The sequence below is a fragment of the Terrapene carolina genome, unplaced genomic scaffold (genome assembly GCF_002925995.2).
Source record: "Terrapene carolina triunguis isolate 2854851 unplaced genomic scaffold, T_m_triunguis-2.0 Scaffold148, whole genome shotgun sequence".
In the NCBI taxonomy this organism is placed as follows: domain Eukaryota; kingdom Metazoa; phylum Chordata; order Testudines; family Emydidae; genus Terrapene; species Terrapene triunguis.
In genome coordinates this window covers 8,039,753-8,052,535 of record NW_020664499.1, presented here as the reverse complement: position 1 = coordinate 8,052,535, position 12,783 = coordinate 8,039,753, and the positions used below count along the sequence as shown (strand labels likewise).

General features: G+C 48.6%; 1 protein-coding gene across 1 annotated transcript in view; it reads right to left on the bottom strand.

Annotated features, from left to right (window-relative positions):
- Positions 1 to 445: 445 nt before the first annotated feature.
- Positions 446 to 12,783, bottom strand: part of LOC112106607 (erlin-1) — a 49,909-nt gene continuing 37,571 nt past the window's right edge. The window contains exons 7-12 of the mRNA XM_024199962.3: positions 11,250 to 11,323; positions 8,309 to 8,367; positions 3,371 to 3,462; positions 1,983 to 2,072; positions 1,568 to 1,647; positions 446 to 1,296 (exon numbers count right to left, since the gene is read on the bottom strand). Coding sequence (XP_024055730.1) covers positions 1,078 to 1,296; positions 1,568 to 1,647; positions 1,983 to 2,072; positions 3,371 to 3,462; positions 8,309 to 8,367; positions 11,250 to 11,323 — 614 coding nt within the window. The 3' untranslated portion in view covers positions 446 to 1,077. The remainder of the gene's footprint in view (positions 1,297 to 1,567; positions 1,648 to 1,982; positions 2,073 to 3,370; positions 3,463 to 8,308; positions 8,368 to 11,249; positions 11,324 to 12,783) is intronic.

Here is a 12,783-nt window from a genome sequence, read left to right as displayed (position 1 = left end):
GAGGGGGTGTGGGTGTGTAAACATGGCACTTTATCACAGACCTGGGAGCGCTGCGTCCTGCATCTGCACTTGCTCTCCTCCCTTTGTCTGCCAGATGCAGAGGTAGCAAACCTCCCAGGGCGAGGAGGCACAGCTAACTGGGAGGAGGCTGGGGGGGTGGCAGAGGCGTATGTGCTTGGGGCAGGTTTCACAAGTCTGTCCCCTTGCCCTCAGTACCTGGCGCCATATGCTGCCTGCTCCTCAATCCGCATCTTTGGATGGGAGGAGACAGAGCCATACAGCACCAAAGAGCGGAACACTATCTTCACTGCACATAGGGCAGCTAAGGAGACAGGCGGCCCAGCTAGCACGGCATTACCATTATAGACTAGTTCCGAGTTCACAGCAGTTAGTGTTGCTATCTACAGAAAGGATTAGAGCTATTATGGTTCCTATTAAAAAAAAAAAAAATCTACTTGTCACCAAACCCATCCTAGCTGGGCCTCTGGCCTCTAGGGATCTGAGCAGGTGTGTATGGTGAGGCTTGAACCAGACAAAAGTCAGTAGCATTTTACAAGAAGAAATTAAGTTTACATCTAGATGAGCAACAGGCCTAAGAGCAGTATGAGGGAGGTTAACGAGTCGGACCAGCCTCAGGGCGTGGGCAGCAAAACGACCAGGATTTCCATCCCACTCACCCAGCACCCTCGAGGACCCCTAGGCCAAACCTCCTGCCGCAAGGGTAATGCAGAACACAGGCCTTCTAAAGAACTGCACCTCCTGCAGAAGGCTCCCTGGCTTCTGTCCTTTAATATTCCAGTATAGGCAGGTTTAAGTACAGGATTGTCCCTCATTCGGAAGCACCAGCACAAACAGGGAGTGAGAAAAGGGAAAGGCAGAGCCCTCAACACAGTTGTTGCTTAAAGAAATCAACCCAATTGTCACATCTGTGTAGAAAGAGGCTGTGTGTGCTGTGTCCGCCCCACTGGGGCATGGCAGAGGGCAGGCAGCGCCCCTGTAGCACACTAGGGAAGGACACTGGTCTGCATGATGCAGCCCCTTCTTCCAGAGCTTGCTGAAGCTTTTCCACCTCTTGCATCAGCCTGTGCTCTCTGGTTTTTTGAGGTGGCTTTCCCCAGAGAGTGCAGGATCCTCCTTTGAAAGGAGGCTGGCTTCTGGCACGGTCCTCACAGCCACATGTTTGAAGGTGCAGGAATCCCAAAACATGCTGGGGATGCTGTTACCAAAATACAGCTTGCTGTTGGCAGCGATGGCCTGATACTTCTTCAGCTCCAGATATGCTGGCGTGAGTTTCAGCTATACAGAGCGAGAGAGCAGATCCCATAAGAGGCAACGTTCTCATGCAGACATCACTGGATTTATCCCCACAAGTCCCCTCTCACCCCGCACCCAGCAACGGGGGTTTGTGGTCAAGATTTAAATCCCTGCACCAGAAAACTGGATTGATATTAGATAAATCAAACCTTCCCATATCACTCGCCATTTGGAGCCCTCCCCTTCCTCGGTGGAGCGAAGAGACTAAGCAAGTCTAAGCTTTGGGTCACTTTGTTCCAAACACTCCCCATACCTTGTTAGAGTCAGCCATTTTCCGAGCCGTGTAATATTCTGCATCAGCTTTTGTTCTCTCTCTTGCTAGCAAAACAGCATCTAACAGCAAGAGAAAGTCAAATAGAAAAGAGTATTAGAACTGCAGTAGCAACATTACTACAGGCCCCCTGGGACTGTGATGTAAGGAGATCACTGGCTGTGAAACACTCGGGGAGAATTCAACCTCACAGTTAAGAGCTACAGTTGTGTGAGGTTTATTATTTGCACTGTGATAGTACCTAGGATCCCCAGGCTGAGGTTTCTCCTCCACCTATAGTTACTGGAAGTGCGGGGGTGCCTCTTGGAAACCTTGTGCTAACAGCTAGCGTTGGGGGAGGGAAAAGGGGGGGGGGGAAGAGAGAGAGGAGAAGCGTCACTACTCAAGCTCCAGTTACCTTCAATCTCAGAAATTCTCTTCTCTGTTTCCTTCTCCATAAGCTTCTGTCGATAATGAATCTTGGCCACCTCAGCCGCCTTCTCAGCTTCTGCAATTACAAACAGCAGCTCAGACAATACCAGCTCAAGCACCTGTGGCCACAGCATCCCAGCCCAGTCATGTGAACAGTAGTTTTGAATGGACTGCACTGATTGCTGATGATAGGAGGCTCAGTACCAGGCTATCCCTACAGCTCACTTCTTCCATCCCCTCAAGGTGCTTCACAAATTAACAGTGTTACATTCGGGTGGCACGATCAGGAAACACAACAGTGATGGGTTGTAGCACCGCAGTAACTCAGCCACCTTTCACGCGGGTAGTGCTACCAGTAACTTACAGCCTACAAAATTCCTTGGTGTGGAGACATTCAGCCTGCAGAGCTCAGCCACTTTCACCAGGACAGCTTGTGACTCCAGTCCAAGGACTGATCTGGCTTACAAGTGTCCCCAGTGCAGTACGCAGCCCCATTCCAAATGCCCTTACAATGTACTGAAAACAAACTGTTTAGTGATGCGATGCACACACGTTGGGTAGAAGCCAAACAACTAAGAATTTCACTTCAAAAGGAACGTCTCTAAGTTCTAAGCAGCTTCCAAGGGAGAGGTGTTGAGAACTCTAGCGAGCTTTTACGCCCCTGTCCTGCACCACAATGCAGCACTTTACAAAGGGGAATCATTCATGGAAGTGGCATATGATCCCTGAACTAGAGTAGGACCAGGCCACTGGGGCTGCTCTCAATTCCTTTCCAAAAGGACCAGGTGATACTCCGTGACCCCCAGGAGTAGGCCCTTGGTTTTACAACCCCTCTGAAAGATGGCCCCCCCATCAGCACAGCATCTCTAACGCCACTGGGGGACTGGATCAGCATAACACAAACTGTATTGACATGACGAGAGAATAAAATTGCGAAAGTTAAACACACGGCTTCATAGGATAACGTGCTTCTGCACCATGTGTCCACTGGGCAATAACAGGCCCCACTGTATCATTGAATGGTCAGAAGCAGCATCACCACAAAAACTGGTAGCCAGTGCACCGACTGCTGCAGGGTGCAATACAGCCTTGCAATGAGGTGCTCAGAGGTCTGCTGTCCCCAGTGAGGGAGTCAGTGCTGATTCAGAGGGAGGCGCCTCATCTACTGAATCAGCAGCTGCAGGATTTACCCTGGACGTCTCCCACCTAACTAGTGATCTAGCCTGTTCCTGCTTGGCTAGGGACAGCAGACTGTCAAAAGGGCCTAGCTGGGATGTTCTGTCCTAGTCCACTCCAGTAATAGCTTGTGAGAAGATGAAATCTGAAGACACTAGCCCTTGGTAGTGCTTGTGTGTCGATGACTCTTCAACATACCTATGAGAGCCTTCTTCCTCTCCGTCTCCGCCTCCTTCTCCACAACCTTTTGCTTCTGTGCTACTACGAGCAGTTTGGTCTTTTCAGCCTCCCTGCACCACAAAACAGTTTGCAAGTGAGCCTTCAGGGTGTAGATTTAGAATAAACACAGCACGCAATGTCACCATCCCAAAGGGGAGCAGTTGAGTGCAGGTGGGATAGACACGGAGTTGCAGGTACAGAACAACCAGACAGCATACAGACGAGTATGTCTGGGGAATATAGGGTGAACTGCAGGTTTACTTTACTTGTTAAAAACTCCAATAAATTGGCTGCAGAATAGGAGCAGCTTGCTTGTGTATTTGGGATTTTGCTTTTGCTCCTTGGCTTTTTTGTGCTGCCCTTAACTGGTGGTCGCTGTGTCACCACAGGCTGCCCTTGGAGTCCAATGTGGAAGTTAATCAGAATCCAATTAGAGGGATTTACTCCACGAGACACAACTGGAGGCCAGCTGACTGCTTGAGCAAAGGGGAGGTTAACCGAGCCCTCCCTGAGGCTCTGCCCAGTACAAGCTTAGCAAGGGAAGGAGGAGTTACTGTTTTAAAGATGGCCCTGAATGGTCCTCTGCACATGGGACCCTCATTACATGGAAGCACTAAATTCATGAAAGGGGTGGAGTGCAGAGATACCTGCCCTCTGCACCTGCAGTGATCATAGAATCATAGAATATCAGGGTTGGAAGGGACCTCAGGAGGTCATCTAGTCCAACCCCCTGCTCAAAGCAAGACCAATTCCCAACTAAATCATCCCAGCCAAGGCTTTGTCAAGCCTGACCTTAAAAACCATTAAGGAAGGAGATTCCACCACCTCCCTAGGTAACCCATTCCAGTGCTTCACCACCCTCCTAGTGAAAAAGTTTTTCCTAATATCCAACCTAAACCTCCCCCACTGCAACTTGAGACCATTGCTCCTTGTTCTGTCATCAGGTACCACTGAGAACAGTCTAGATCCATCCTCTTTGGAACCCCCTTTCAGGTAGTTGGAAGCAGCTATCAAATCCCCCCTCATTCTTCTCTTCTGCAGACTAAACAATCCCAGTTCCCTCAGCCTCTCCTCATAAGTCATGTGCTCCAGCCCCCTAATCATTTTTGTTGCCCTCCGCTGGACTCTCTCAAATTTTTCCACAACCTTCTTGTAGTGTGGGGCCCAAAACTGGACACAGTACTCCAGATGAGGCCTCACCAATGTCCAATACCCTCCAGCATATCTACCACTCCTCCCAGTTTAGTGTCATCTGCAAACTTGCTGAGAGTGCAGTCCACGCCATCCTCCAGATCATTAATGAAGATATTGAACAAAACCGGCCCCAGGACCGACCCTTGGAGCACTCCGCTTGATACCGGCTGCCAACTAGACATGGAGCCGTTGATCACTACCCGTTGAGCCCGACGATCTAGCCAGCTTTCTATCCACCTTATAGTCCATTCATCCAGCCCATACTACTTTAACTTGCCGGCAAGAATACTGTGGGAGACCGTATCTAGGGCATCAGCCAGAAGAGTCTGACTCTGTATCCTGCATGAGAAAGTCTTGCTGCCCATCCTGAACCAAACAGCAAGGGTGGTTTGTAATTGACATGACTTATGGGTGGAGATTCCTAGGAAGTGTATCCTAGACCACTGCAGGCTTTACGGATCAAAGACCTGCACCTGGACACTGGCAGCCAGTACCTGGGACAGGGCACTGAGCTTACACAAACAAGTACTCCACTCAAATGACAAGTTACTGCATTCTGCACTAACTAGAGCACCACACTGCTTTTCCGGGACTGCTCCAAGGTAGAGCACACTGCAGTGACAGAGCCTCTGGGCCGGAAGGGTCAGTTACTCTGGAAAAGATGCTTGCAGCTGTGCCACCATTGTCACCTAGGAAGCCAAGGCTCCCTAATGACCCCAAGACTAAACCATGTCCTGACAATGAGGCGACAATGCCCCTTCAATACAGGGTACTCTCTATTCCTGGCTTTCAGATGTGAACCTGGGCAAATCAGCATCATATCCACATGACCAAGTGGAGCCAAAGCCAGTTAGCTCCCTTCCAAGATAACCTGCTTCAACTCTCCACTCCACTATTCTACCAAAAAGACAGCATGCAACCCTATGTGAGGACCTACGATGTCACTGCTTTGCATTCTCCTGCTCTCTGCTAGCTGTGGTAGATGCAATTAACAACCAGCCCAAGCACCGAGTATATTCCTGCTAACACGAGCGAAGGAAATGGAAGAGCTTTCATTGTTTGAAGATGCACATGAAAGGGGAGAGAAGTTCAAAATGCTAGAGATCTGAGAAGGGCACAAACAACAGACTGGTTAAGAATAAAGCAGCTGACGCAAAATATTAAAATAGGATTTAAACTCAGGAACTTCACCATGCACTGAACTTCTCCTGACCCCAATCATCTCTTGCAGGTGCGTGTAAGGTGTCTACCAGCGAGCTCAGCTGCATCCACATGGCACAGACAGCTACTTTGGCTGTCTGAGGGACCTCCATGCAATGCTCTTACTGGAGTTCGGGGCAGTGACACAGAAAACCTGATGAGCCTAGAGGACAAGAGATCTGTGGCTAATTAAGGAGCTCTTTTAAGGGGAGGCCAAGCAGTCCTCTGCTTCAAAGGATGGTGGTTAGAACACAGGATTCACACCAGGACCATGGGCCCAGGAGTTTTAAGAAGGGGGCATATATGGACTCAGGGGAAGATGAAGTTCCAGGGCTGACTATTGGGACTCCTCTAAATGTGTTCACACTAAACATTCAGGCTAGCTGTCATCTCATGCGTTGGTTCAGAGCCCCAGACTGCCCTCACCACGAGTTTGTTGCTCTCTGAGGATTCTGAGGATCCCTGTGACACAGGCTGCTGGAGTGGACGGATGGTCTGGTGGTGAAGAAAGTGGTTCCCAAACTTTTTACTAACACCACCCACCATCTGCCTTAACGATTAAGGCATTTGTTCAAGACTCAGGAGAGTTGGGCTTGGTTCCTGGCTCTGCCAGACTCCATGCATCTCAGTTCCCATCCGTACGTTGGGGATAACACCACTGCCCAACTTTCCTGAGGGTCTGTGAAGATAACAATGAATGTTTGCAAGGGGCTCAAAGATGGCCCTGGTGATGGGAGCACATATGTAGCACCGCCAACCCCAGATTATCAAAAGTTACAAGTCAGATCTCAAAAAGTCTTGAAATTTCATTTAAAAATACTGATCTGTTTTCACTAATAAGTTTTGGGTTTATTTGCAGTCCAATACCTTAGCCTACAGGGCTGCATCAGTGTCACATTTTCAAGCTTTCCTTCACAACCACAAATGCTAGAAACTTACTTTTTGGTAATTAAGCCAAAATTCTCATGTGATCACATGACTCCAGCAGCTGGGGCTTGACGGAAAACAGAAAATATCACAAGACTTGTGATACAATTGCGAAAGTGGGCAACACTGCCAAGTCACCCTATCCTGCCATGATATGGAGTGTGTGCTGGTCCCAAGGGGAGCACAGCCCACAGCCAGATAAAGCTTCCACCTGGCCTTCTTACACAGATGGGAACATGGTCTGCGTAATGATTGGCGTGTGTGCACGCGCGTGCAAGAACTGTCGTCCAACATTCTCCTACCCATGCCTGGGATTAAGCACCTCGCTTATTCTATTGGTCCTGCTGTCCTTACATTCTGCTTGGCCTTGTGTATCTTTGCTCTCCTTATTTCAGCCACCTAACCCCTTTCTGGAGGCAATTTCCTGGGTTCATCTATTTCCCACCACCCCAGCACCAGTGCCCACCAACACCAAATACTGCCCTTGTGCAGCTGCTGCAGACACGACCCACCCCCAAGCAAGGGCAGATTGAGTGTTAACTATGATCAGCAGTTTAACCTCATGCTATAGACTAGCTAACGTGAACCCTGAATGGCTCCCATGCCTCAGCTCTGCACCTAACAGTGCCTCTGGGAAAAGGACAGCATGCAGGGGAAGCAGCACAGTGTGATCCTCCCTCAGAGTCCTGAGGGAATTTCTAGAAAGCAGGCTCCTGCATGGACAATATCAGATGGGTCTTGAGTCTGCTAAACCCTCCCAGACAAGTTCCAGGGAGCTTTGTGATGGCTGGAGTTGCAATCTGCACAGAAACAAGTAGAGACCAGTTCTGCATCACCATCCACCTACAGACACCTTCACAGCTGCTTTGCTCTTCCACACACAGAGGGGGACGGGGGGAGGGGGAGGCAAATGAGCCATCTCCAGGGCTCCCTCCTCTGGTCCTGCAGCAGCTGCTAATGGTTTGAAAGATGATGCACCAACCAGGAAGGCAAAAAAGCCAGTTCAAATTTCATCTCCACATGAAATTGTGGAGGGGGAATCTATCTCCTCAGAGGAACAGGAGAGAACAGTGAGAGAAGAGCCCCACTTTGCTGCACCTGAGTCCTTGGCAATCTCCATTTACATCTGAGCCAGTGGTCCCATAAAGCCAATTCGGCCTTTCCTCCCGCCAGGGAGGGGACACTCACAAAGCATGCTCAGCAGATACAGCATTCAGCACACTGCTGCAGTGAGATAGAAGAGCCCAGTCTAATTCAATACATATGAAACCACTAGAGCTTTGCTGAGATCAGTTCTGTTACCCATGGATAGGGAAGGAGATCCTTCCTCGAGTGTCTTTGCCCGCTGCCAGCAGGAGTTAAGTTCTAGCAACAGAAGAGGATGGTAAGAGGAAGAGCCTCCTCCTCTAGTCAATTCCACGGAATTTCTCCACAAATACACAGTGAGGAATAAGAAGTTTGGACCCTTCCATGCGGTCCTGGGCACCAACTGCCCACCACTCCCCCTGAGAGCACATTCTGGGACTGTTACACACCCTAGTTGCTGTAAGCAGCATGAACCTGCTAAACAATGGGATCTGCTGCGCAACTACTCACATTAGTTCGAAGTTTCTTCGGATGGCTTCTGGGATTTTGGGCTTTGTAACACGCACAGCCTGAAAAAGAAGCCAAAGTCATTTAAAAACACTCTACAATTAGACTCTCTACAATTAGAACTGCACAGCTGGGAAACCACCTGCAAGGAACGCAATTTATTCTGCCAAGATAACCTGATCCAGGCAGTGTCATCTAGTAGAGAAAGCTCTAAATCTCATGCCAGCAGCACTTAGACACTGGACATCACTATGTGAGGTTCAGAAAGTGACTTACGGGTTGGTGGTTCCATTCAGCTTCTCTGTTCCTTTCCTACAACAAGTCGTCACTGAGAATAGCGTATCTCCACCTATGTGGTCACTCTGAAAAGGTCACCCCCTTTGAACCCCTCCACTGTCTCCCTGTTTCTCTGCCTCTTTTTGAGCTGCCCTCATACACATAACTCCCTCCATACTCTGGTCTGCCAAGTCATCCTGCTCTCCTCATTGCATTCCCTCTTCAGAACTCCCCTCCCCAACAAAGCCAACTGGAAGGGAGTCGGCAACATTCACATGTGTAACTTTTATCCTTCAGAAAAACCCAAAAGATCAGGACAGTGTGGTTGTACACTGGCAGCTCTCCAAGAACAGTTACTAGAAAGTAACGTTTCACTTCTTTAAGGGCCTCTGTGCATTCCTCTTGTGGGAGATTAGCAAGCAGAGCTCCACCAGGTCCTTAGCTAAATATGGACGACAGCACAGCTCTCCCGGACTCGGCACTGGAGCATAGTGCTAAATCTGAGACTAGCATCTGACGAAAGTGTGCACCGAACTCCAAGTTGCTGCTGTGCAAGTCTTCAGCAGGGGAACTTGCCTAAGGCAGATCGCTGCTGCTGTGGTGGTTCTCATGGAGTGGGTCTTTAAACCACGGGGTACTGGTTCCCTAGCTAAGATATATGAGTGTTCTAGTCATCTCCTAACCCAGTGCAAGTGTCTGTTCATCAATGGGTTCCTTCATGGCATCTCTCCTTATATGCTACAAATAAACTACTGCATTTTCTAAAGGATTTGGTCTTTTCCAGATAACAGAACACGCTCTTTACATCTGTATGGATAAAGAGTTGCCCTTGGATGGGAATGAGGCCTGGGGAAGAACATAGGAAGGGAAATGCATTGAGATAGGAGAGACCATCCTAGGCATGAAGCTGGGATGGGGCCTCATGGTGAAACACAGTGTAAAGTGGAGTGGCCATCAAAACAGAGAGCTCACTCCCCTGCCTAGCACATGTAATTTCAGCCTAGAAAGCTACAAGCCATTGTACATAAAGGGCTCTATTAAAAATCCTGATGTAACCTTAGCCAAGTGAGCACATGGCTTAAATGACACAGGATACAGAATAATGGGCAAGTTGCACAGTAAGGAACATTATACCAGAGACTTTAAAATGCAATGCTATTCTGAGAAGGGACTGAAAATGCCAGGCAGGACTCGAGATGAAGTGTGCTTAGTTTACAAGTTAAACAATGTCACTTCTAACTGCAGGTCCTGCAAACTCAGTTTGGGCTCAGTCAAGCTGGCTGCCTTCCAATTCCTAAGGAGTAACAAAGATCTTGCAGGCTGAGCGCTATCCTCAGTTGTCTTCAATAGGATAGCACATGTCTGAGAACAGGATTTAGTTCTGCAATTTAAATTCAGTTAATGGTGACCTGCAAAGAACTTTTAAACCCGTGCTTGTACCCTTTTTGATGGATACAGAGGGTCGGAAAGTGTTGGTTTTTAAAACTTAAAGAGGGTTTTTCCTGCTTGTTTTTTACCTTAAAAATATCAGGCCTGTTAAATCTGGATGGCTTAGGTGGTTAGGAAAGGCAAGGCCTCAGGGCTCTTCCAAAGTTGATTGTGACATGATGCTTACCACAATCTGTCACTCTCTACAGGGACTGTGCAATCGCAAAGACAAGTTGTGAGGTGGAAGGATGTTTTTTGTGATCTCTTCACACCCGATGGAAGGGCTGAGGCCATAGATTTTTTTTAACATAGGCTCCCTCCACTCAAAATATTAATTGGACAAGTTAAATCTGGTAACAAAAACAAGCAAAGTAGAATGAGTCTGACCCCTCCCACCAGCTCAACTTTCACTTGTTTAATTCTTGTGATGGGGTGTCAGAATGGGGGCCTCTCAAGTGACTGCTCACAGGTTCTTCAGCCATCACAGAGTCTCCCAGCGTAGATGGAACCTGATTTCTAATGTAAAATGCAAGCAGAAAAAAGTCTTTTGGAAACAGCCTCCCTCTGTACACATGACAAAGACACACAAGAGGAACAAGCCCAATTTTCTCCTGTTCAAATTACCTTTAACAAGTGTGCTGATAATGAGTAAGCTGGGACAGACTCCCGCTCACCCTCTCAGAGCTGGGTTGGCTCTGCAGGGATGATAGAAGTAGTAAGAACTTATTTTTGTCACTAATATGTTTGCAGATATAACTCTAATACATGCAGATCTGTGCAGAAAGAAGGGACCACTTCTCTCTCTTTCACATAGTTTCTCTTTTCTAACCATCATGACAAGTTTTCCATGGAAAAAAGGGCAACATCTAAATCCTAAATGGGTTTTGGGAAAAGCCGAGGTGGCTAGAATGGCCCAAGCTTTGAAAATCTGCTGAGAAAGAATGCTTCTATGCAAAACCATGCTGGGGAAGCTGACCCGTGGAATTACAACACTTCTCTGCTAGATGCAGCTGCACATTTCAATGTAATCCACGTAATCACATTGAAGGTTGTACAGAAGCGGTGGCAGTTGGCCTGGGGAACAAGAAGATGTTCCTCCCAGAGAGCACATTGGCATGTGCCCAGTACTTAATTGAAAGCCATATGAAATGTGGAGGCAGGAAATCATTTCCATCCCTTCTCAACTGTAGGCTTTATGGGAGTGAAATATAGAAGAGTTTCCCTTTAGGAAGGAGCCTACCTGTATGGTGAGACCTGGCGCCATGACATTCAGCTCTTTTTGCAGGGCCAGCTTCAGGTTCTCATCAATCTGATCTGTGTTCAAGGGACAAGAGAGATTCAGCAACACTGCAGCCTGCGCTGTAAAATTTAGCTAACGTGCATGTAGTGATTAGTGTCAATACATCACTCAGCAGGGGAGGTCCATCCAGACAGTACAAAATAAGGATAAAGAACTTTGCAAACCCCTGCAATATGCTGCCTGCCTCCTGATTCCACAGTGCTATGTGCACACTTGGGGTCATGGGCATATTTTTGCCAGCCCAGTGCCTGGACCGCTGCACCACATGGAGGCCAGCCACTGTGGCAGTGGGAGCTCTATATGTATGCTTTTTAGAGATAACCTCTATGTTTAGTTTGATGCTGAATGTCCCTCTCACCTGCTGTTCTCTGGGACTTTCAGCACTGAGTTTTAAACAGCACAGTGAGAAATGCCTGCATCCGTCGACAACTCACTGGAAACCCTGTTCCCCCTCACCTCTCCAGGAGGAGACCTCGACACAGTGATTCACAGGCTGGTTGCTTCCAGGCTGGCTCCCCCACTAGCAAACTCACTGCAGCCAGTGCTGATGGTAGACGCAAGACACTGACTGTTCTGTGCAGACTGCCCCAACTCAATGCCGCAGCAGGAAATACCACGTGGAACTTATGGCACAAGCCTGCCCTCCACCATCCCTTGTCACACTGACACCAATGCCAGTTTGATGCTCTGGCCTTAAACCTGCGAGGCTCTGGAGAGATCAGGACCCACCTACAGTACAATCTACTTCTCCATCCACCACCCCTCCAAAGTGCTCTTTGGGGAAAGTGCAGCTAATGAGGCCTAGGATGAAGCACTGGAGCTGGAAATAAAGTCTTTGTCAAGGATGCCAAGCTGTGAATCAAGCTACTGGGGAAGTAAGATTGAGCCAAAGCCTGGCCATCTTTGGAACACTCTACAACACCCGCCCTTCCCCCCCCGTTACAGCTTTACTGCCCGAGCTGATAACAGGGGTCCATGCACATCAGCACAGAGGCAAAGGGAAGCCTTTGTGGATGAACAATGCCCATCCCCATCTGCCAGCAGGCTTGGAAATCAATCATTCCCCAGGACACTCCTCCTTTGGAATTAGCCAATTTCCAAAGGCTTAAAGATAATCTGCAAATAGCATTTGGAAGCTTCTCTCTACCGTGGATATTTATTGAGCCCACCCAGCCTTGGCGTATCTGTGCTGCACACAGCGATTTACATTCACAGAGTCAAGTCCTGATCCAGCCAGTTTTCCCATGCCAGGAACCCCCTTTGCCCTGCCCTTCCAAAAGCAACCATCCCCCAGATGCTGCTTCATAAGCTCTTCCCTGACTGGGGTACTAGTAGAGGATGGGTGACATGCATGTAGAACTCAGGTGTCAAGCCAAGACACGACACACCAACACCTGCAACTTGTGAAGAGACTAGGGAGGGGCAAAGGGTCTCATTTTGGGGTCAGGAGCAGAGGGGAGGCAAAGGGACTGAA